Here is a 24,351-nt window from a genome sequence, read left to right as displayed (position 1 = left end):
ATTTCTCCACAAATGGACTATATATACATATGGGGTGTGCTCTATTCCTGCTTCCTAGCCTCCTCCACCCACTTTCTCTCTGGCTGGTAAGGAAATGTAGTCCGGAAATGCTTAGCGATGTCCCTCCTTGTCGTCACCCAGACATCTGGCTTGTCGGCAACGTATTTCATAAAGTTGCGGAGTGCTTCGCATCGACCAGGTTTACCGATAATACGCGTGTGCAAAGGAATGTTCATCATCTTGCCGCCTTCGCGGTACAACATATCGAAGGTGTTCTTGAGATAGTTCTCGTAACTCTCGCCCACACTGGAGCCAAATCCCGGGGACATATGGAATTTGCCATCATTACAGTCGTACTGGCTTAGTCCGTCAGTACTGCTGGCTCTCCAACAGGTCAACTCCCATTCAATAGAATGTCTGAACTTACGTTATAAGGGATTAGGAGCATGCCCTCCCTTTCTTTCACCGGCCGGTGGCTCTCCCAGGGCAAGTCCAGCCAGTAAGGCACATCGTCATTGTAGCACTCCGAGGACCAGAGAAACTCAGCGCCCAACTCCTTCCACACTTCGGGGAATAGATGATGGGTCTGCGGTGTTCCGCGGCCAAAGTAGGCGCCGACGGGCATCTCACCACTGACCTCCTTCAGCAGCAGCAAACTCTGCTTCACGTACTCCTTGTCCTCTTCGAGACTGTAGTCCCAGGTATCTCTCCATCGTAGACCATGCGTAGCTATCTCGTGGCCATCGCGCACTAAGGCTTTAGCAAAGGTAGGGTTCTTCTTCAAGGCCATCGCGACCGCATAAGTCGTGAAGTTCCAGCCAAATTCCTTGAATAGGCGCATCAATCGCCACGAGGCCACTCGACTCCCATACTCGAAGTCATGCTCAGCGTTAAGGTACCGTGCATTCTCACGGTGTCCACCCGATGCGCCTTTCTCCCACAGGTATGGCTCTGATATATTGTCGCCATCCAGAACGCACCTCTCACCACCCTCCCTGGTCTCATTAGTCGCCGGGGACCTGAAACAATATTGAGTTTGTCCAATCTCACTCACTCGTAATTCAGCACAAAAGATACCGCAATGCGGGCCCCATTGGGCCATTTGGCGTCGAACCCTTCCTCGCCATAACCCTCAAAGTCCCGCGGGACTTGGTACTTTGGCTCGATGTGCACCATTGCGAAGCGTTAGGATAGTCTCAGGTCGTGGGGGGTGAATCTCCAGCTGCAATGAATGGGCGCATTATTCCCGCGCTATATACCCGGCTGTACGGAGTATACCCGGTATAGTGGATATCGGTGCGGGGTCGGCCCCTGCGTCGGGGCCTCCGACGCCTGTGGAGATTGCAGATTGCGATGCCGCGACTTATCTTGTGGTCCCGGTAAGGATTTGGGGCCAATGGGTTTATCAGTGCCAGCAGGGCACAAGTGAAAGAGTCTTCAGATCTCTCGCAGACCCAGAACAGGACCAAACACCATGGCTCTAACTCGAGGAGAGTTGCTCTCTATGGCAAAACGGGTATCCTTCGAGATCCCGGAGCATGAGATTGAAGACTATGAAATGTTGCTTGCGCGCACGAAAAAGACGTTGGAAACCGTGGCGACGATGGATGGTAAGTAGAGGAATACCGTATTATTGCACGTTACTACGAGCATTGAGTCGCCAACAATCATGCAGATTACCAGCCTGAACCGGACCAGACCACCAGCCCTAGACAAAATATCCGCTTCCCACAGCCAGCAGAGAATCCTCTTGGAGCATGGGCCTGGCGCTTCGAGCTATCTTCGAGCGCGCCAAACGCCAACATGCTAAAAGGAAAGAGCGTCTGTCTGAAAGACAACATCTGCGTGGCCGGCGTGCCCTGTCTCCTTGGCACGGAAACCTTCCGCAACTGGATCCCGCACACAGACGCCACCGTTGTATCGCGCATCATTGATTCCGGAGGCATCATCACCGGTAAGGCTGTATGCGAGAACTTGTCCCGTGGCGCGGTCAGTTCAACGGCTGCGACGGGTCCAGTGCACAACCCGTATGCGCGTGGCTATTCAGTGGGCGGCAGTAGCTCAGGCACGGCGGCCCTGGTGGCCAGCGGCGCCGCGGACATGGGAATCGGATGCGACCAAGGAGGTAGCATCCGCATCCCGGCTGCCCTGACGGGTCTGTATGGGTTCAAGCCGACGACCGGATTAGTACCATACAGTGGCATCGCGAGCAATGATGCGAGCTTGGATTATGTTGGGCCTATGACGACTACGTGTCATGACAATGCTGTGTTGCTGGAGGCAATTGCTGGCGCGGATGGTCTGGATGATCGCTCCGGGTCGGGGATCCCATTTACTAGAGATGTACCACATTATTCTCAGTTGATGAACGAGGGAATTGAAGGACTTAGGATAGGCGTGTTGAAGGAAGGCCTTCCGGATGAAATCGATCCAAATATTGAGAAGAAGTTCAGGGATGCAGTCAGCGTTTTCGAAAAACTGGGGGCTATCGTACGAGAGGTCAGCGTCCCGCTTCACTCTCAGGCAAGAGGGGTCTATTCGGTGCTCAGCAAAATGGGGAATCATATGGGCATGTTAGGGCACGTAACAGGTCGGCGGCAAGTAATGCTGACAGATTTATTTGAGAAGAAGAGCCTTCCCTACACGCCTGAAGTGGTGAGCATGGTGAGTTCATGGCCCTCTCGTCCTCTACTTTCAAGACCTGCTGACAGCCGCCGACATAGATGAGCGTTATGAGCAAAGAAGGGCTTCTTAGCGGCGAATTTGCCTGGCAACACTACGCCACCGTCTATCCGAAGGCTGTGAACATCATGCGGAAAATGAGAGATCTATATGATGACATTTTCTCTTCCGTGGACGTGATAGTGATGCCCACGACCCTTTCACCAGCGAACCGTCTCCCGGCGGCAGACGCAAAGCCGTTGGCCCAAATAGAAGCGGCGAAAGGAATGACGGAGAACACATGTTCGTTCAATGCTACAGGACATCCCGCACTGGCAATGCCAATTGGGTTTGTGCCGTCAAAGACGGATGAGAGCATCAGACTACCGGCTAGTATGCAAATCGTGGGTAGATGGCATGATGAGTTGACGATCTTACGAAGCGCATACGCGTGGGAGCAAGCTATCCAGTGGAAAACCTTTTAAAGGCAGCAAGATTCTTCCCTCAGACGAAGTTCATATTAACCCTACGCATCTACAAGCTCGTTGGTAGCTACTTTACCTGTCATGCTAGTATCTATCATAAGTAGTACATCAAGAAAAAATAAGTTCTTAACGAGATAAAACGCTCTATATATCTTGGAACACGAAGCTTCATTTGCTTCGATAGGTTAATAAGATCATCGAAAGATATTCGGTATTTTAAATTCATGAATTTGTAGCTTCAAGTTATTAACTCCCGCTAGACCTCGTGAACAAAGAAGCCTAGAAGTAGTATTACGTAGCCTTAGAATGATGTGTAGTGATAGCGCCTGCCTCGGCCACGAACTGCCGAAGCACCGCGTGGGTGTAGTTAGCGGGACTCGCAAATCTCGGCCGTTTAGACAAACTAGAGACCCAACTCGTGGGCCTAACAACTATATCTAGAACTAGAGTAACCGTTCTATTAAACCATTAGGAATTATTTCAGAGAATGTCTATCAAGCTTAGATTAACATAGTAAGAAATAGTTTACCTATGTCTAAATAAAAGCACCCTATTTGAACTCCTATTATCTAGCACGACAATAACGGATTCCATATCATTTCAGACAGCAAAGGCCACAGAACCTGGACCAGGCAGGGACAGCAGTTCATCCATACTGCTTGATTTAAGCCAGGTCAGCATTGATTTCAGTAACAGTTTACAAAGAAAGCAGATGCGTCCCGTTCGTTCCAGCAGGACAGGGTTCCCCAAACCAAGCAGACGTCAAAAGGTAAGCAATTCGGCACGCTTCCAGTTGGCAATACCAGTCCTCTCAATTTTAATTGGTTGATTATTGTCGAAGTGTTTCCGGATGGCCTAGGTACAAGTCATTATTTGCCCATAATATTCCCCACCTCACGTCTGTGCATACGGGGCGACATCCACATCTCGTATCCCAAGCTCTGCCCATCGAAGCTAACGGACAGTTTCACCAGAACAGCGTCTGGTCCTACTAGTCGGAATTTAAGCGTGCGCGGTGTGCTCTTCACGGACTTAGACGTGAATTTTCTGCCATTTTCGCCCAGACTTTGATAAATTAAACCCACCAGCCCCAAAGTCCTCCAACCGTTCTGCTGGAGACTGTTGACCGTCGTTGATTTCGCTGATTCGGTTCAACATGCGTGCACCACTGCTGCTCCTTCTCTGGTCGGCTAATTTTGCATTTGCCAAATGGCATAAACCATTGCCAGGGCACCGCTCCCTTGCTGGGCATGATAGCTTGGCTGCGCGCCAGATCGTGGACGGGGGCGCCAACTGTACAGAAGAAAGCTCCTGCTCCCAATGCTACGGTGCTGGGAATGTGTTGTGCAGTAACGCAGGCTGTTTTGATCCCTCCCAAGGCCAGCAATGCTGTGCGGACGGATGTACGTTGCATTCTCCTCACTACCTGCCCTAGAGGAACAGTCCAAATACTAAGCTTGTCCCCGCTTCTCTACAGCGTACTGTGTTGGATCCAGTAGCTCTTGTTGTGGCTCGAGTGTAAGTGTTTTTCTTCCTCTGACTCTTCGGCCATAGAACGAGTCGGATTCGTGTTATCACGAGTCGCATTCGTGTTATCATTCGTGTGTCTGACATCCGCCCTCACCATCAGGGTGCCGGAACGACAGGTACAGACGGCGTTGTCCCCCAAACCGCCTATTCCGCATTCTATTCGGCAACAACCCAATGGCCTTGTTTTCCCACCGACACCAATGAAGACTGCTGTCACCGCGGGGGTACTCAATGGTGCAGTGGCGACTATCCGAGCCAGGTCTGCTACGACCCTTCGTCCGTGGTCTGCTGCAGCAACGGCGAAGTCTGCACGGGCAATGGCTGCTGTAGCAGCTTGGTAAGTTAGATGATGTGCCCTAACTCTTCGTATGACCTTTTTCTGTTTCTAGTTCTCTGACAATTGTCCTTTCTTGTAGGGTGCTGTCGCCACCACGCCGAACCCGACCCTTGCAACGAGAACTGGAACACCCACCCCGACTGGGACGTCGGGCTCTTCCACGTCGTACTCTACCACAGGAACGCCGACATCAGTGTCATCAGCTCCTGCAGCTACAACTACCGCCACCAAATCATCTAATGGTGGAAAGGACCTGGCGGATGTGAAGGGAGCCGTCGGGGTGTTAGGAGCGTTCCTAGTAGGATTGATCTTTCTGTAATATACAGTAGAACGGTACTGGGGCTCCGTACTTCAAAATGATTGACCACCAAGCAAGGATAGTTGGCTAGCCATATACAACATCTATACCAGATTTGGAACCCTTCCAAAAAATACTATGCTCTAAATCATGGTTGTTCATCGTATTAACGCACTGGGTAGAACTGGTTCTAACAGATGAGAGGTGATTTATGTTCCATTTCCGGCTGTGCTCGAAATAGACACGGATATCTCCTGCTTCTACTCCCCTTGAGTGACAAGCCCGTCTGTAGTGATATGAGGCCGTTTATTCAGCAAGTTCGGCTTGACATCATCCTCAAGTTGGTTCGAGTTATCCGACTCCTGGTTTTTGTCATCCGGCTTCTCCGATTCGTTGGCGGCATGCAGTTCCTCGGCGATAATTGCGGTTCCTGTGATCGTGACCTGCCGCTTTCCATACTCTTTGACAAAGATCCTCGTGCCCTGAGCCAGGACAGGGGGCCATAACAGTTGGGCGGTACTCCGACCCATGGAGGTTGCATCGAGGAAATTGCGCATTCGATTCGCGCCGGTCTTGCCTTGGATGGCGAGCACCAGAAGCGTGACGAGGGCTATAAGCGTGATGGCAAGTGCGACAATAGCAGGCACCGCAAACGGGAGTCGATATTGGATCCTTTGATGGTAAAGCACCACAGGAACCTGAGTCAACGGGGCGGGATTCAGGTCCGTAGAGGAGACGTTGGCGCTAGGAACGAACGCCGCGGAGTCGGTTGATGCAGCCGAAGTAAGTCCCCAGCCTCGCGTGCCAACGACTGCATTTGCGGCAACGTCAGTCCACACCAGATTTAGAATCTGGGAAACCGTGTCGGCCGAGCTGCTAAGATTTTGCCACTTGGCGTAGACACCGAGGCTGCTCCAGCCCGAGTAATCGGCGTACCCCTGGTATCCTGAATACTTTCTCACGGGCGGGCCGATGTTCATCGCGGTGTAGAGAGCTTGAGAGTAGAAATTCAGTGCGGGCAAATATTGCGAGCCTGGCAGCACCGGGACTGGTGCAGTACCGGACATGAAATCCCAGTCCATGAAGCCCGGTAGGTAGAGACTCTCGGCAGCGATGGTTGACATGTTCCATGCGGTTCCGAGGGGACTTTGACTCGAGTTCGCCGACCCGAGGATTCCCCACATGGGCATGGCGTCACTGAATTGCAGCCAGTTCAAATTTTGAACCGCCCAGCGCGGAAAACTGGAAGAACTAGTGTAGGCCTTGGGGATTATAGATGTCGCTTTGAGCGATCCGAGGCCCGTTCCATTGTATTGGAAAGAGACGGTCTGAACTCTGGCTCGAACGGCACTGGCACAGCTATATATTGGAGCGGTCCACTTGGACAAAGGGTCGACAATGAGATTAGAGCCACCGTCTGTGCGTTTCGCGGCACCGTACAGAACCGCACATCCGACAATGCTGCTGTCGATGTTGGGAGTGCTGCCGGACGATGTTCCACCACAGAGATTATCTGAGACGATGTGTTAGTAATACACGAGTCACACAGGAGAGGCACACGTACTGATGATCGCAAAGTTGGTCGAACTGATGTTGTATGGATTTGTTTTATTGAGATTCAGATAACCGCCAAAGTAGAGGGATGACTGGACGGCTGTCGCATAAACTGAGAAACTCGACTCCTCGACGGGAAACGTTTGACCAGGCGTCACATCCAATCGGGTGATGTTCGATGGATCGTCGCCAGTCGCGTTAAAGTATACCAATGTCAGGAAGTTGTTCAACCACGCGGCATTGTATGCCCGTTCTTTCAAATTGATTTTCCCTTGCTCGTTGCTTGGGAGGTTCATGCTCGGCCCTTGCCGACTTAAGGCAGAGAATCCACCATGATCAGTCAACACTGCCGTCCCGTTGGATGCAGTACTATCATACTGAAAGTCCATGGTGATGTTCAGGTTCACACACTGTGTTTCAGGTTGCACGAACAAGATGTCCTCCGCCCAAGTTGCACCAAGTGCTGGAACAGACTTGGGAACGGTGTGATTTCGAAACCCAATGCCTCCCGATTCCATGTCGACGATCAGTCCTTCGATGACCTGGGCTCCCTCATTCAGGATCAGTGTCGCTAGTTGCCGATACCCGCCGCTTATATAGTACTCGAGAGTGCTGTAGGCGTCCTGCAATCGGACATACGCGCGCCATTGGATATCGAAGATACTCGAGACGGAAGGGCTAAAGCTGGAGGAACCATCGCTGAACAGAGCCCCCAATGCCGCAGGAATCCTCGGGTCGTAGCTCACGGTGCAATTCTGCAGCAGCCCCTCGGTGATGCAACTCTGATTGAGAGTCGTGCCGGGGCATGGGATACCATTGCCGCAGACCTCCGTAAACGGCCAGCTGCTTCGTGGCGGAGTACCGTCACCAAAGGTCGAAGGGTCCTTGGTGTAGTGGAAAACGACCGTCGTGGGCGAATCGGCCGCTTCGATCGAGGTGTATAATCCGAGCGGCGTGACGATAGCCGCTACTGAAATCACAAACAAGGTGGCAGGTTGTATCCAGCCAGTCAGCCTCACATTGCGCTTCACCCCCGTCGAGGTCGCTGTATCTGTCTGTAAGATGGTCGGCCAGTGGGATGAATGGAGATAGCGCCCGAGAACCGCCCTTCGGATTTGTTCATCAGCAACCACGCGTTCGGATTATTGGCTGGACCATTCTCACCAGGTCGATACTGAATTTTTGTCTGACAAACAAGCGATGAGGATTGCGGGAAGCATAATCGGGAGAATCAGCTGTACTTCGGAGTTATCAGACAAGCCTTTCATCGAGCAATCTTGGGTGGCTTACACACGAACACTCCAGCGGCAATCGCACCGGAAACCTCGCCCACCGAAAGACCAGCCATTTCGATATGTTAGGTATACCGAAGAGGTTCGACTAACACATTCGTATACAGTGGGTGTCTTCCAACCGGATCATCGAGGCGGATGAAGCTGGATAAATTTCAGGATCATGAATTACGGCTCTCTTGGAGTCGACTTTGTGGGCTGGGTGCCTCGCTAAGGGGCTGCGAGGGCGCAAGAGCCGCCATTGAGACCATCGCGGGTGAATACGAGATGGATCATGCTTGCCCCCGGTCAGATACCAAATTAAATCCATCGGGTTCCTCCTTTGCAAGCGTCGCAAGGGACAAACCCCAAGCCATCTGCCAATAGCAGTCCGTCGTTCTACCGATGGATTGGCCCCCACGCTTCGTGTTTAGTTGATCACTCGACGCTCTCTGGGGTCTGAGCGGTCTATCTGCGGCGCCATTTCTTTCGCATCTGATCTTTCAGCATTTCTTATACTCGTCAACACCTGTTAAAGATATGTTTGACACCTCGCGGAGCGTATCAGCGCTTAATCGCGTTAGAACCATCCGCGCTGCTCAGCGCTCACGTGGTGTTTTCTGAAGGGTATCTCCGTAGGTCTGGTAGGGCTTTTCTCCCTTCATGCCTGCTACCGTGAGGTTGTTGAAAATGCAGGAAGCGTCATATAAAAGTATGGTACATCATAATTAGCTTGATCAACATCGTCTCAGCGTTAGTCAAACTGCCGGGGTAAAACCTGGAATCGGATACATCCGTGGATGAGGGAAGTTTAATATACAGAAATTACAAGTGACCGTCCGAAAACACCTCTGGTTTCTTAACCCGTTAGAAAAGCAGGCGGTGAGGAGGCATTTTGCGGCAAGCAGACCTCGGAGATTCACTCACGTTACTCAGCATTGTTCAACATCGGATCCTGTTAGATCGCCCCAGAAGCCTGGTAATTAAAATCTCCTAATATTGACATGGGATAAAGAAGTCCATTCACCCGTGGGACCAAGGTATCAGGCTGCTCAACTTCCCCTGCGACCATGTCCTATGACCAAGCAAAGCTTGCAAAAATTAATACTAGAAATGAGGCACCCTACGGGATATCCTACTGTAGTGCAGGATCGGTGCGTTCCGTCTCATAAGGGACTCATGATGCCTACTACGGCCCTTCTCAACGATATGCAGGAACGGTGTATGACTAAACTAACACCGTTAACTAACTAACTATAACTAACTAATAACTAGTTATGCCAGTCGTTAATAATAAGAAAGTTCGTTGTTCAATTAGCAAGGAGATCAGATGCCCCCCCCTCTTTCCTTTCTAACTACCATTTACAATTTAGACACATTGACCACTCCAGGCCGTCCACAATTAATCACCTCGGCCTTCTTTGACACACAACGGCTCTTCACAAGGTCAACTCGTCTAGGTCCAGGAAGTAGATGTCTGCATTGGCATCGCCGTAGCTATGCAGAGCCCACTGCACGTTTCCGTCTGTGTGCAAATTTGGCCCGTGGGACAAGCATTGAATGCACCGACAATGCAGGGAATACTCGGCAACCCTGTCGGTGTTGCGAGACAAAGGCCGCCGCAGGGTGATGAAGTAGGACAGGCCATAGTCGGGGTACAGCTTGAGCCTGTTGGACATGCGCTGCCGCCGACTGTACAAGGGACCAGTGGGGTTGAAGTAGCCACCGAAATACACGCTCCACCACAGAAAGCACCAGGGGTCGGAGGACAGCTCCCAGTTGGAGTGCAAGTTGAACCTGCCGAGCAACCAGTCGATGCACCCACAGTACATGGAACTACAGGAGGGGGGTAGCGATTGACAAGCAGAGCCCGTGGCAGGTCATTGTCTGCGTGCATATCGATCCGGTTGGGCAAGGCGATCCCCCAACGATGCATTGGATTGAAGGAGCATGGGTGGATACTGGTGGACAGTGGCCATGGCCATGGCCATGGTCATGATCCTCTCCATGGTCATAGTCCTGCGTGGCGAGTGTCACCGTAAGGGAAAGGCAAAGTGCCAAGAGAAGTCGTGCAAGATTCATTTTATCAAAAACAAATTTTCCAAATGGTCATTTCATGACTAGTTTTTTCTTCCCCCAAGAGACACCTTGGGGTCATATTTATAACATAAATTAAGCCATATCAATCACTGTGAACAAAGACTGAAACAAGATTTGAGCTTGGATCAATGGGTCCACTGTAAAGAAAAACATGACGAACCATACCATGGTAGGACTTTCGTGGATATTAATACATGCCCAGTAAAAGGTAGTTATCTAAACTCAAATATAACCTCACCATGAATCAAGGGCGTCAGACGACTACTCAATCAAACTTACGCTGGTCCAGAGCTTTGTTGCCAATAAGAAAACATTGATTCACACATGTCTGGGTGCGCATCTGCTGACGAAGATGATAACTTCGAGAGAGGAGAAGGAAAGTGAGACATACCCTACGTGGCTGGCAAGTTTCAAAACGCCATCTCGTATGGAGCTCGTATCTGTTGTACCCGCCGTAGCTATAGGGGTGATTTCAGGATGCGGGGTCGTCGTTGAACAGACTGATGGGAAAATGGCGGGAAAGAAATTTTTCGAAAACATCATGATATAGCAATATGAGGCTATGATAAAATATGGAAAGTTTCATTTCAAAGAACACTGTAGTTGTAACCGATAAGCAGATATCGCAAATCTCAATCTTACAAAATATCCCGGCATACGCTGGGTAGGCACTCCTGACCGGAAGTTAAACCGATGGTTAGTGCGCATTAGGCGCATTATATTCGCTACGTCACCGAATATAAAGTTTCCAGTCCGTCAGTCCGTGCCGCTAAATCACATGCATTGGTAGCAGTAAGATACACTGCTATCGACCAAGAGAAACTTTGAGTATGGCAAGTTCTCTCCCGTGATGGTTTGCCCCAGGCTCAACTGCAATTCATCAAATCGGTCGGATAGCAGTCGAATTACAAACGGAACAAAAGTGATAGCTAAACTCGATGTCAAACTAATCACAACACGCAATTGACTATCAATTTTTGGGGTAGAGAAGGATCTAGCCACGTCTAACACGTCAGCACACTCAGTCGCTCGAGGTTCCTTAGATCCTTGGGCGAACCATCGGCCGTTGATCTCCATGGGGACCTTGCAAACAGTTTGGACTATCTTCCGCGGGGGAAACTAGATCAAGTAGTGCAGTGAACTGGACAAGATTCGTGGTTCTGTCACCGCCAGAACCATTCAATCCTTCAATGACTGAATCATAATAGCCATGAAAAGCAGGTATCTACATCAAATCCCATATATGAAATGAAGGAAATAGGCAGCAGCAATGACTACATTCCCACGCACCATGGCAGTTTCATGCAGCTTGAGATATTCAACGTGTTCCCATGAAAATCACTAGGGAGGAATGCTCGGGATTACTATTCAAAAGATAATGTACTCCAAATTTTGCATCGTTCTGGATTATGTGGGAACATATGTTCTGTCAGAGCGATACATCAATAGGAGACTTTGATGTTGAGGCTAAATATACACCTACCAAGGCAGCCATATGTGGTGAATCCCGACGTGCGTCTAGGCTCCCGTTCTCAATTGTCTTACGAACGTTACATTCGCCTATATTGAAGTCTTGACTTGCAAATCATGTTCAATGCGTACAAGTGCTAGATTGGCATTTGCATCATTCTGCTCCTCCGCGATGATCTCGATTGCTCAAGGTCACTTCCGTGCAGTCGCTGCCCAACTACAATAAACGAACATCATATTCCTCCTCTTATCGATAGCAAGACTGGATTCTCTTTTCAATTAGCCGCAGTGTAGGATAGAGCTTTTCCGAACCGCGTCGTAATGGAATATGATAAATAGCGTTTGACCATCACTTGACGAGGTTGCGCGTCAGGAACGCTAGACCCCTCTTCATGGCTACATTAGACTACCTGCCTAAGGCTTATTAAACAGCATTTCTAGCTGTCCAATATGCATACCTACATTCGACGCAAAACTTGATGAGATGACTCAGCTTTAACGACGACAGCCGCGGTGCAATACTTACATCATGATGGAAGGTTATCCACTTGACACCATTATGAACATTTCCTGAGCGCTTTCATCAATGGCCAAGACGCAATGATATACGTTCTCATTTCATGCTAAAAATGCTACGAATCGTGGGACCACCACCACAGCCATTGTATAGTGAATTCATATCGGCAATCGGCTCTCATATGAGAGTTCTCTCGGGGAATACGAAACGTACGAGCGATATTTACCACTTTGATCAGTGTGATGTTGATGTCAGGAACAAGTTAATTGTAACGACAAGGAATGCTAGACGTCTGCAATCGATTTGGCTCACCAATTGTCGCAGTCGGGGGCTAAGGATACTGTAGAGTCCTCGTATTGGACAGCGTTGTTTGTTTCTCACAATTACGGTCTATGTCCTCGATATTCCAGAAAGGCCAGTGAAAGGATACTTGGCGGCGCAGAATCGGGGATCCCCTCTCAATGGATCCCTACAGTATTCAAAGGCCGACGTGACCGACGTTCAGGTAGTTGACGAGACGATCTCAAGCACTACAAACACACATTGCCGATTCAATGGTCTCATTGGTGCGGCTGGTATACAAAAGATTGGCCAAGCTATTGGACAACTACAGCAAGCGGTAGAACAAATCATGAGGACAAACTTCCTCGGTGCTTTTAGTTGTACCACTGCATACGGTAGGCAGATGCTTAAGATAAATTGTTCAGGCTCCATCGTGCTTGTGGCGAGCGCAAATGGCCTGATCGGTAATACAAAACGTATTGTTCAGCTTATAACTCCTCAAAAGCCGCGGCGATCCAGCTTGCGAGAAACTTGGCACAGGAATGGGGCCCTATTGCCGATGACTGCAGTGGTGGGTGGGGTTTGGGTCAATAGTCTATTCCCAGGTCATCTTATACTCCAATGGTCGATAAGACCCTGTCAGGAATCGCCCGAGGCAAAAGATACATCGGCTCATGAGAACATATTGCAAAAGATTCTCAGGTCATGGGAGGTTAGAGGGGCTCCGCTGTTCCTAATGAGCGATGCGAGTAGTGTCATGGCAATGCCTTGGTCACTGATGGAATCCATACTGCTTGGTGAGTAACTTTAATGACTAGTTATTCGATTGAGTTACTTGATTTACTGAGAACATAGATGAATATTTTATGGAATTGCATTTATTTTCGTCACACTCTGTAATAGCAGCAGATAATGATAGGAGGAAAGGAGAACACCTGGATTCAGGAAAAGAGGAAGCAGAATGATCGATGGATATTGGAACAGGAAAGGCATCCATGAGACTATCTATGCGCCAAATCAGCAAGTGACTCACAATCAACAATCACGATGTTAACACATGTGTGCATAGAACTGGAGAGAACAACGGACAGAGACGCGGGATAACAATGGTTCCGGCGTGGGGGTTCCTAAAAGCAAGGAAATCTTCTTTCCGTGGCGGTCTTCAACCGACTTGGTGAAAAACCGTGCTGTTCTGAGGGAAATTTTCTCGATATTTGACCTCCCCTTATTGAATGAAGCGACACTAGTGGTCAAACAGGAAGTCCAGTCTCTTATTGCCTTGATCCTTGGTTGTCTCTAGATAAGCCGCTTTGGCCTCGGGACTCAACTTCTCCCAACGATCTTTTTTCCATTGGTTCCTACGCAAGTAGTATGCGTTTGCGAGAGCATACATCACAATAGTAGCAATGTTGATGGCTATAAGCTGTTTATTGCCACGTCGATATAGGGGCTTGTCATCCTGGCGATATATATTCGATGATGCGATACCAGAAAGTTGAATGGTGATGTTGTACAACGCAGCACTGACTGTACGAGTCCGAACTGTATTGCTCAAACGAGAGCACCACCCAACGTGCGCAGCGTGTGGCGACGGCCAGCCAAGCAAGACAAAAGTCACGGCATAAAGACCCCAATGGGATAAACTCCCGGCAGAAGTATAGAGAATGATGAGTAGTGGAAGAGACCATAGTTGTGTTAACAGACCAATGAGTGAGATTTTGTGGAAACGCTCCGTTAGCTCTGTGACAAGGAGAAGGTTTATTGACGCAAAGACGGTAACGGGAATCGATAGTAAAGTGGTTTGGAAGGTACTGAATCCAATGGCCTTGAGTGACAGCGTTAGGTACGTCTTCGGGGGCGCGGTTGGGATTTCGAAAAGCAACCCAATTGCATAAATTGGCCAAAGGTCATAGTCTTTTAAACTTTGCCAAAGCATTTTAAGTGAAAGACCTTGGCGATTATGCATGTCCCCCTTCGATGGGTCATCTCTGAGCACGCGATTGACAATAATCTTCTCTTCTCTCTCGGAAAAGTACCCCTTGGGATTCCACCAGGTCTTGGTCTGTGTGGGACCAGGAACGAGGAAGAGAAAGCTCAAGAAGCCGATAACAATGCTGATAAGTGCCTCGATGAGAAAAAGCCATCTCCAACCTTCACGGCCTGCTACGCCTCTCATATGTAGAACACCGTATGCGATGAAGGAGGCAATCACGCCAGACATAGAATCCACGAACCAAAATAATGCAAGGCGGAATGGCATCTCGGACTTGGTATAGAAATAAGACAGATATAAGATGGAATCAGGAATGAACCCTCCCATAAATAGACCAATGAAAAAGCGGCAAGCAAAGAACCCAGCCCGGTTCTGCATGAAGAATTGGCCACCGGAAGCCAAGCTCCATAAAATTATCTGGATCGGAATCCACCGGTCGGGGCCAAGTCTTTTGCCGATCATCTGGGACGGGATTTCGGCGATGAGGAAACCAATGCGATACATGTTTTGCGCATTATTGTAGTCGTTGGTGGTGACTTGCAAGTCGTCAAGGAGATTATCCGCTGCAGCGTTTGCCAAGTTCCCCCGATCGAGATTCAATCCGAAGAACATCACCAAGATCCACATAAGAACCGTCCAATCTGTTTTGCGTCGAACTGCAGTTTCCTCACGGTAGGTCCACCTTGCACTGGGGTCGAACGAGGCAATGTTTTCATAGTCGGGGTGTGGTTGATAATATCTTGCAAGCAAAGGATCGTCAAAAACGCTTCGGACGGTTGCGATTGCATCGGGGCTGCCGTTTCTCTGTGAGGGAACAAGAAGCCGTCGTAGCAGTGACGCCTGCTCTTTTTGCTCAGACGGTTCCACTAGATGATTGTCGTTGCTCTTATCAGCTAGTGGCTCGCCAGCGATTGTGATCTTGGCCGATTTAGTTTCGGTACTCATCGTCGGAGATTGGGCGAAGTTGGAGAGACTGTTTGCCCTGTCTAAGCTGAGATCTGAGGTACTATTATATGTTCCAAAGGCTACCAGAAGGAATTCTACATGACAAGGAAATAAGATCAAAAATCAATTCGTGCTCTAGAGAGTCAATGATACCATCCATGCGAGAATTCTGTACGAAGCTCCGAAGCTCCCGCTAGAAGACCTATCAAATCGTCGCGAGATAGAGCAGTGGCGCAAGATCTGGAAGTCGCTTTCTCGTGATGCTATGTTGTTCTACTAGTCAGGTTTGCTACTTGATGGCAATGTTAGCAAGTCGCGGTCTCGCCATATAAGGGGGAATGACATCAGGTTCGATCAGCAAGCACTAAGCGAACGTCCGCCCTATCATTTCACTTGAACAGAGCAGCCGTTGGCTTATAGTATCCTCCGACTGGGATATATCGCCGCGATTGGTGGACAATTTCGTTCCTTCGCTCCTTCGCTGCTATAGCTGCCGCACATTTCTGCGCTCGGGTAATTGATGTTCAAGCTCCATTTTTGCTCCTGTGATACCACGTCCCGCAAGAACGAGAAGTATCAATTCGGATTTTTATGTAAGCTATTTATTACGTGACAATCTCAGTCTTTCCGCACACGGATATTTTACCCCATTCGTGAAATGTGATTCGGAAAGGTATGAAGGAGCAGTGATAGCACAATGAAGGTGAATAAGATAAGGCGAGAGCTAGTGAGAAATTCAGTTGCCGCTGTCTAATAATACTAGACTTGGCCTATCGGACCAGTCAAGACGCATTTTGTATAGGATTATTACATTCAATGATGGTCGAATATTGGGCAAAGGCAGGCCGAATACGACGACATGAAATTCAGCAGGAATAGGCTCGGCTCTAAGGAACGAGGAATATCCCGATTCCAATCAACTAAACTAAAATGAACCCCAATAATGTAGTTCATAGTCGACAGAGCCTGGACGCCAAAGTGGAGCAGGTTCGTAGACCGGAATGGGCGTCGAAGCTGCGGGGCCGTTAGGACTTTCTCATTGTGGGCCAGATTTCAAACTTACTACCATAGCCGGTGCTAGGCGCAGCCCACGTCGGAGTGCCTGGTACCTGCCAATTGCTTGGAGTTTCCGTAACAGTATAAGTGCTGGTATATGTGTATGGCGACTCAGTGTCATTAAGAGTTTGTATGCCGTCGTTCGCACCGTAGTTATCATCGCCAGATCCAAACACATTGTTGATTGTGTTCACAATTGCACTTCCAGTTTCAGTCCATATGGCGAAGTCTTCGATAGTGGTATTAATGACAAAGGTCAAATCATTTCCGATCAGGTTGAGTGGTCCTCTTTTTGTGCCATCGGCAACGGAGCCTGTCTTTTGAGTTAGTAATCCAACAGCTCCAAAAGATTTCAAGAGGGTATTAGGGTATTAGGAACCTGAAAAATTACGGAACACAAGGTTACTCAGTGACACAGAACCAGTGTCTGGGACAAAGGTATTCTGCCAGTACTGATTGATATTAAGGCCATAGAGACTAGACAGAGAGCGGAAGTTAGAGAATGTCACGTTTGTCACATATCCGGACCCTCCTGGGTAGGTCTTTATGAACGCGATGTTGTTGCCTTGAATAATGTTTATATTCCGTGCTTCCTGCTCGAACAGTGAGTACACAGGGAATTTCGTGAGAACCCGTGGTATGCATCGTACAATATTTGATATCTCTGCTGACACATTCAAACTGCCAATAGAGACGCCTGATCCAGCTTGATTGCAGACGAGATTCTCTATCAAGGCAAAGTGTGATGGGCTTTTGATCGAGACACATTCGTCTCTATTGGTGACCTAGGCGGCACAGTATTTGGTCAACACGGTAGGAAATTTCTAGTATTGCCCTCGGCTGATAGGCCGGTCTTTAAGTGGCAATAGTTGTATAGCTATGATTCGACGAACCTCATTATCATGAATGTAGTAATTGCTTCCAATCGCGTCTATGCCATCATAACTACCCAAATTTGCCCCGCGTATCGTCAGGTGATATACTTCGACATTCAAAACGAAATCTAGCACAAGGTGAAATTTCGGACTGTCAACCAGGATCAAGTCATGAATAGTGGCGTTGGTTGGCGAAATCAGTCTAACCAGGCGCGGACGCTCAGTACTATGCATTGTCAATGATATAAACCTCAATCGATGGACGAATGTTACCCACTTGTTTCCATTTCGATAGAGATACCCTTGTCCCTGGATAGCGCCCGATCCCGTCAACGAATAGAATTCGAAGTCGATGGCTACCAACCAAGCGATTTTAGATTAACAGTTTCATCACGGACAAAATCAAATAATTGAGCTTATATTTACCATTGACGATAACAAGGACATCCAGCAAGAACTTCCCGTCGCCTTCTCCATTGATCGTTGAATTGATCAAATCGGTACCAGCAGACCCTTCGAGGATCAAACTGCGGTCAACGGTCCAATTCCCTTCATACGCTGCGGTAATCAAGCCATCCAACTGAAATGCCCAATTGATCCCGTTACTGAGAACGACACTTCTGGTCAGAAGATAATTGCCCTTTGGTATAATTAACCGACTTCCGGGGCATTTGAGGACACATTCTGTGAATGTTTGCTCAATCGCGAAGGATATATCAGTAGAGTTGTCTGCAAATGCACCATAATTCAAAACATTGCACTCGACGGTCTTTTTCTTAAGTGGTGTGGTAGGTCCGACCGGTCCAATAAGTTGGCTAGCGGCCAGTCCAATGGTGATAAATTGCGCAAAGAGCCGCATAACTGTTGTATCGGTTGAATAGTCCACAGGTAACAGACGTCCAAGTATTCACCACTTGCTTCGATTTTGAGAAGGTCCAAAGTTCCTTTGCTTCAGACCATAAGTATTGATCTCAATAACTTATGCCAGGTCTTTATTCGTTTTATAATTTGTACACCTCAGAGTTGCTCATAAAGTACTCTTGAGTCGCCATCATTTTTCCGACTAGTGACATGCCGAAGCTAGCTGATCACAGATGAAGTGGATGGAAATATGATTAAAATGTATTGGTACTTCGACCGAACGGAACCCAATTTTGCCGAGATCGGTTATAGTATGAGGGTGGTTGGAGTAGGGATGTGTTAATCCCGCAATTTTTTCTTCCCGAGGAATATAGTCCCATCACAGCCGGTCCATTAGCAAATCACCTCATCCGATCCGTGAATGACGGACGCAAAGCCCATCAGACGGACAACGTACTAACGTATATTTTGGTATAAGACTACTTAATCTTTAGATTGCGCCATCCAGAAATCTCATCATCATTGGTGGGAATTTGCAGAAGTGTTAGAGCTGAGAATTGATACTGGATCAACTCATGTAGCCCGACGCGATCGTCCAACCGCATGTTGGTAGATAATGAGCGTTACTTGTCGAGATTTAACCTTCTCTTTCCCAGTCAGATCGATGGACACAGATAACCCCTACAATATGACGGAACACAAGAACGTTTTGTTAATGATCGCCGATGACCTGGGGAAGCAACTGAGCTGTTACGGTGCAAAAGGAATAAAAACACCTAACATCGACAGCCTGGCTGCCCAAGGGACTCGTTTTGAGTACGCTTTTGCGAGCACTGCATCCTGCAGTGGCAGCCGGTCTGTCATCTACACCGGTCTCCATACCCATCAAAACGGTCAATATGGGCTAGCAAGTCATCGGCATCATTTTGTTACCTTTGATCACGTTGAGACTGCACCTCTTCTCCTAAACCAGAGCGGATACAGAACTGGAATCATTGGCAAGATCCACGTGGGCCCAATGTTGCTGTATCCTTGGGCTGTTAAGGAAGAAAGTGACACGCGTGATGTTGCAGTTATTTCTGATCAAGCACAATCCTTCTTCCAAGAGTGCAAAGAAGATAACGTTCCATTCTTCTTAACTATTGGTTTCATTGATCCTCATCGCGACCGCACCAGGGGAGGATTTGGGAACCCCCAGCAATATGACCCTCGGATTAGCGAAGGGGCCTACGGTACGGAGGACGTGGAGATACCTCCGTTCATGAACGACTCGCCTGGTTCCAGATTGGAGTTGGCAGAGTATTATAACTCGATCCATCGTCTTGATCAGGGAGTTGGTTTTGTTCTAAAGGCCCTCGCCGATTGTGGTCTCGCACGTTCGACTCTCGTTATTTTCTTAAGTGACAATGGTCCCCCCTTCATGAATTCGAAGACCACACTGTATGACTCTGGAGTCCAGTTGCCTTTGATCATCAAAAGCCCGAGCAGGGAGCCCGGAGTGAGCTTGGCTTTGGTGTCTTATATTGATATCCTTCCCACGATTCTTGATTTCGTGGGCCATCCAGCTAAAAAGGATCCGTCACGGAAACGCATTGGTCGGTCCCTCCTTCAGATTTTAGGTTCCTCTTCGGATGATGCCAACTTTGAAAGGGTTTTTGGATCTCATACATTTCATGAAGTGACCAATTATTGGCCAACCCGCTTCATTCGTGATAGACGGTACAAATACCACAGGAATCTGGCGTGGCGACTTGATTTCCCCTTTGCGTCGGACATTTATGGGTCCTTGTCCTGGGAGGATATTCGTAACTCTCGCGACCGTGAAATCATGGTTGGAAAGCGAAAGTTGAAAGACTACTTCTTCCGTGGACCTGAAGAGTTATATGACCTCAAGATTGATCCGCTGGAAGTCAATAACCTTGCCGGAGATCCACAGCACCAAGTTTTACTAGAGAGAATGAGGGCGACGTTGGAGGAATGGCAACGGAGAACTGAGGATCCTTGGTTGTATCGAGACGGCGTCTCAGTTTGGTTCAACAGGTATCATTTTCCAGCAGGATTGGCAATTCCTGACCGGCTAGACTTTGACGTGGATAGACCGGGTAATGCAGATCTGAAGGCATTCGATGGAAGCGTAACGTGGGGCACTAATGTGCAGTCAGATTGACCCCGAGCATGCCTCCACTCCAAGTGTTATATTTCCCCTCGCGAACCTTGTTAGATAGAATAGGGGGAGTTATGATGTTTGATAGTCGGGTTGAATCAATTTCACTTGCTTTTCAACGTACCTGTTATTATTTTTTCTTCGTGATTTGTTGCAACCCAGCTAATTGGTATTATGCAGCGGCTCCTGCTCTCGCCTTGGTTATTTCCTCCACTTTCTCCTCATCTCCAACAAGATTCATCTATATTCTGATCACGATAAGTAGGGTTTAGATATTACATGATGTATCATAGTCTCCTCTCACTCACTGGCCAGCTACGAACTTAGTGGCCAACACATGATCTAAACAAACTTTACATTAATCAACACACACAACTCTCATCTACTGGTCTTTCTAATGCCCGCTTGAGATCCCACCCTTCTACGGGTCATTTTATATGGAGATGCGCTCATTTTTCCTTCTGTTCACAGTTACCCCATCGTTATCTCAAGTATCTCAAGCATTCTGCACAGTGCGAATATGCTCCATGGCTTGAAAAGCTCCTTGCATTCCACGGCCCGATATAAGCTAGTTAGTTAGTCCTTGCTTACTCTTAGTCAAACCCTGCTACATCCCTAAGGTTGCATGGTGATGGTTTTGCCATGCAGGTTATTGGTCTTACGAGCTTGCTTATTGAGATCCTCTCGCTATATCTTAGGTTCATCAACAATTCCGCGGTCATAGGATCCTCTATCTGTGTCACCTATGTGTAAAATAAGCTAGCTCTTGAAAATACAATTGATCTGCTATTATTCTTTCACTTCGGCTATTTAATTCAACGAAGCCCTGCAAAGTCCGGTAGGGCAGCATTGCGAGTCAATGAAGCTACCATCACATGATTCACCAGATACTAGACTACGTACAAATTCCCTCGAAGGTCTGATAGCCACATCACTACTACTGACGAAAATTCCGGCATCCTCTCTGAGCTTTGAGGCACACAATTCACATTCAAACACATTTCCTTGCGCAGGATCATACATCGAAAACACCCCCGCCTGAAGAGTCATGAAATAAGGAATCAGAAAGTATCGAATCGAGACCTTCGGCGGCAAATCCTGTATTCAGGCCACCATCAAGCCCGATGCGACCCAGGCTTCCTGGACGGACATCCTTTTCGTCCAGAAAGCCTATCGGTAAAGAATCAAAGCTGTCGTAGGTCTTGATGGGCGAATCGTAGCATACGATATCTTCGCTATCCAAGTTGGCGCCCAACTCCAAGAAGTCAAGGTTTATAGCAGTAGACATGGGCTCACATGAGTTTCCAGGGGTGTGCACCGGCGGTTTAAACCCGATCTGTGGAGGGTCGTCCACATTCGTGGAGTTTTCCTTCCATTCTGTGGTTTCATTCGTTGGCAGCCGTTTACTAGTTAAATTCTGAGTGAGCATTCTTCTCTCTTGTACTTGCGTACTTGCGGCAGATGCTGCTGCCACCGAGTCGACTGATTTCTCTCCACAATCTGAAGGGGCTGGAACTGCACATCTATGTATATAGAGAGCGCCTCTGCTCCCCGTATCGATTGTCCAAGGAAGCTGCATCATTGCCCCCATTGCTGGTATATCGCGGACTAAAGCTGGGAGGGACGTATCATAGGGTAAACGACCTACTGCCAAGCTGTAGTCCACAGACGTCGAGATCAAAAGATATGCGCGTGGACATCGCAAGAAAGCATCAAGCCAGCTCTTTGCGCGTGTCGGATTTGAATTTCTTATCCTTGTCAAATTCGGAATCTGGGGATCCATTCGTTTCTCGATCAGATTGTGCCCTGTCTTCTCGTTGATCATTCTTGACGAAGGCTCGCTAGGAAGAAAAAAGTTTTGCGTAGTCACATACGCCAATTGGAGTATATGATTGGTTCCAGCTGCGACAAAGTCGGTGACATCGTACAGTGATTCGGAAAGACGAATTATTCTACTCAGAGAGTCCAGGCGCCTCTGTCGGATCTTCATTTCATCACATGATGGAGAAAGCTTCAGGTCAATCGCCGCTAGAATCAGCGGCATGCCAACGTACCCCAATCTACAGAAAATGTCAGTTCTGGTGCTCGAACACCGGGGTATTCAGTCTATTTACTGCGGGTAAAGGGGGAATATTGAGGGATGAAGGGAGGTCATACACGCTCAACGGCAGATTTTCCACATGGCCATTGCGACTGAAGTACTCCATGACAGCAGTCAGACCTTGAATTCCGGAGGCCAAGTCCTTTCCAATTCCAAGTACAGCTTCTCCATAGAGATCGTTTGCTAATGCATGGTGCTCCTCGATGGCAAGTGCTGCGAATTGTGCCAGGTCGACGCGGGCCGCACTAGAAAGACCAAATTTAGGGCTTGAGTGATTTTTCGGTCCCCCACTTTCGAGTGTCTCTTACTGATAGTACATGAATGTCAAATTCTTTGTGGTTGAGGCAGGATCATGGCTGCACGTCGTGCTATCTAGAACGGATGGTGCTTGTGCTTGTGTTTCCCATGAGATTAGAGATCTTTTAATCTCTTCAATTGTGCACATTAGTGCTCGAAAAGCATCCCTCGAATACGATGCTGTCGTGGTCATTCGGGGAGTAAAAACCAAGGACACAAGATCCGTCAGAACAACAGCTAAGCGGCATTGATCTTGCAGGGCTTTAAAAAGCCTCTTTTTTGCATTGCAGTCGTACACTGGTGAGCGACGCATTTCCTCCTCAAAGTCCTCTTCTTTCAACCAGTCGCGGCAACCATGGAGATTATGTGATGCGATCTGCGGTTGACGACGGAGACCGATACAGAGACTCCGGTCTCGAAGGAGGATAGACCACCACAATCGTTTTTTCACCGATATTGGGACATTTTCGATTATTACTTTGCGCTTGGTATCAATAAGCATTGCATTTTCAATTGCGCGCGTCAACCATAGGCTACCCGCCTGCGGTGCCTCTGCTGACGTGTGGTGAGTGAGAAGTATTGCGCCCTGCGCTCTCGCGGAGGGCCTGGCCTCTACCATCAAGTCGTAAAGAAGCTATCGATGCTTTTCAGAATTTGATTATTTTCCCTCTCGAGTCGCGTTCATACATACCTGAGATCGGTTGTATAGCTTCTTCCGCGCATCTCGCTTGTCTGCGAATCCGCATTCCTGAAGCGTTCCCAATGAGACAAACTGTCGTTTTTGCTATCAACAACTAGTAATAACTTCCAATTTTCGAGATTAACGGTTACTCACCGGGCAGCTCGCAAATAGAAGAGCTTGAAAGACAAAAAGCGAAACTTTATCCACGGAATGTCCCTCGAAAGCACGCCAAAATTGCACTTCATTCAATACAGGAAGAATTGGATGAATTTGAAGGAAGTATTGCGTAACAAATTCTCTTGCGTATGCTCTGTCGGGGATGCTTAAAGAACCTTTCGAGGTGAGAAATGCGAGGTCCTCAGGTGCTAGAGATGCCAAGCGATCTGACAAGAGGAATGGATAATCATCAAATTGAAACGAGCTGTTCCCTTTTTCCGTGATGTTCCATTCATCAGATCCGCTAGTTACTCCCGTCAAATGGTAGGAGGTCTTTCTAGTGTTTTGCGAAGCTCCGAGAGGCATATCGGTCGGTTCAGACGGCGAACGGTTATGGCCACTCTGATCTCTCGATCTTTGGACCTGGGTTAGAGTTGCTTCTTATCTACTCTTTGGAAATTTGGGAGACATGCTGCTTCGGTAGCTTTCTGCGCAGAACGCAATCGCTGCGGCCATCCTGGCGACAGCGCGTACATGGACAACCCAGGATCGAGGCATCACATCGCACCTTGCGGTGATGGCACCACAAACAAGCTGTGGGCGCTCTTCTGGTTCGTCGCAACATGAGAATGACTTTCTCCCCGCTTTGGGCCAGGAAGAATATTGGTTTTGGGAATAAGATGGTGAAGTCAGCGGTAAATGTCGAGCATGCCCTC

General features: G+C 48.4%; 9 protein-coding genes across 9 annotated transcripts; 3 read left to right on the top strand and 6 right to left on the bottom strand.

The window, feature by feature from the left end:
* Window positions 1-41: 41 nt before the first annotated feature.
* On the bottom strand, window positions 42-1,176 carry N7458_004270 (uncharacterized protein; the record flags this gene model as incomplete). The annotated part of the gene is made up of 3 exons (XM_056907652.1): window positions 42-356; window positions 428-995; window positions 1,055-1,176. The coding sequence occupies 3 exons, from the start codon at window positions 1,174-1,176 to the stop codon at window positions 42-44; spliced, it is 1,005 nt and encodes a 334-aa protein (XP_056768379.1).
* Window positions 1,177-1,474: 298 nt separating this feature from the next.
* On the top strand, window positions 1,475-3,146 carry N7458_004269 (Amidase; the record flags this gene model as incomplete). Its single annotated transcript, XM_056907651.1, has 3 exons — window positions 1,475-1,610; window positions 1,676-2,664; window positions 2,724-3,146. 3 exons carry the CDS (start codon window positions 1,475-1,477, stop codon window positions 3,144-3,146), a joined length of 1,548 nt encoding a protein of 515 aa, XP_056768378.1.
* A 1,156-nt stretch (window positions 3,147-4,302) lies between these two features.
* Window positions 4,303-5,332, top strand: N7458_004268 (uncharacterized protein; the record flags this gene model as incomplete). Its single annotated transcript, XM_056907650.1, has 5 exons — window positions 4,303-4,441; window positions 4,497-4,549; window positions 4,624-4,664; window positions 4,728-5,013; window positions 5,093-5,332. 5 exons carry the CDS (start codon window positions 4,303-4,305, stop codon window positions 5,330-5,332), a joined length of 759 nt encoding a protein of 252 aa, XP_056768377.1.
* A 239-nt stretch (window positions 5,333-5,571) lies between these two features.
* On the bottom strand, window positions 5,572-8,213 carry N7458_004267 (uncharacterized protein; the record flags this gene model as incomplete). Its single annotated transcript, XM_056907649.1, has 3 exons — window positions 5,572-6,824; window positions 6,876-7,910; window positions 8,156-8,213. The coding sequence occupies 3 exons, from the start codon at window positions 8,211-8,213 to the stop codon at window positions 5,572-5,574; spliced, it is 2,346 nt and encodes a 781-aa protein (XP_056768376.1).
* A 1,362-nt stretch (window positions 8,214-9,575) lies between these two features.
* Window positions 9,576-9,968, bottom strand: N7458_004266 (uncharacterized protein; the record flags this gene model as incomplete). Its single annotated transcript, XM_056907648.1, has 1 exon — window positions 9,576-9,968. One exon carries the CDS (start codon window positions 9,966-9,968, stop codon window positions 9,576-9,578), a length of 393 nt encoding a protein of 130 aa, XP_056768375.1.
* Window positions 9,969-13,748: 3,780 nt separating this feature from the next.
* Window positions 13,749-15,443, bottom strand: N7458_004265 (putative MFS transporter; the record flags this gene model as incomplete). Its single annotated transcript, XM_056907647.1, has 1 exon — window positions 13,749-15,443. One exon carries the CDS (start codon window positions 15,441-15,443, stop codon window positions 13,749-13,751), a length of 1,695 nt encoding a protein of 564 aa, XP_056768374.1.
* Window positions 15,444-16,368: 925 nt separating this feature from the next.
* On the bottom strand, window positions 16,369-18,233 carry N7458_004264 (putative rhamnogalacturonase; the record flags this gene model as incomplete). Its single annotated transcript, XM_056907646.1, has 6 exons — window positions 16,369-16,457; window positions 16,507-16,812; window positions 16,891-17,284; window positions 17,393-17,600; window positions 17,652-17,730; window positions 17,801-18,233. The coding sequence occupies 6 exons, from the start codon at window positions 18,231-18,233 to the stop codon at window positions 16,369-16,371; spliced, it is 1,509 nt and encodes a 502-aa protein (XP_056768373.1).
* Window positions 18,234-18,923: 690 nt separating this feature from the next.
* N7458_004263 (sulfatase family protein) lies at window positions 18,924-20,402 on the top strand (the record flags this gene model as incomplete). The annotated part of the gene is made up of 1 exon (XM_056907645.1): window positions 18,924-20,402. The coding sequence occupies one exon, from the start codon at window positions 18,924-18,926 to the stop codon at window positions 20,400-20,402; it is 1,479 nt and encodes a 492-aa protein (XP_056768372.1).
* Window positions 20,403-21,414: 1,012 nt separating this feature from the next.
* On the bottom strand, window positions 21,415-24,260 carry N7458_004262 (Zn(II)2Cys6 transcription factor; the record flags this gene model as incomplete). Its single annotated transcript, XM_056907644.1, is given in 6 exon segments — window positions 21,415-22,459; window positions 22,557-22,790; window positions 22,809-23,431; window positions 23,489-23,569; window positions 23,633-24,050; window positions 24,085-24,260. The coding sequence occupies 6 exon segments, from the start codon at window positions 24,258-24,260 to the stop codon at window positions 21,415-21,417; spliced, it is 2,577 nt and encodes an 858-aa protein (XP_056768371.1).
* Between the last annotated feature and the right edge of the window lie 91 nt (window positions 24,261-24,351).

Source organism: Penicillium daleae, assembly GCF_028827525.1.
Source record: "Penicillium daleae strain IBT 16125 chromosome Unknown utg000004l_segment0_segment0, whole genome shotgun sequence".
Lineage (NCBI taxonomy): Eukaryota > Fungi > Ascomycota > Eurotiomycetes > Eurotiales > Aspergillaceae > Penicillium > Penicillium daleae.
The sequence above is the reverse complement of the archived record's forward strand: the minus strand, read 5'-3'. Positions and strand labels throughout refer to the sequence as shown.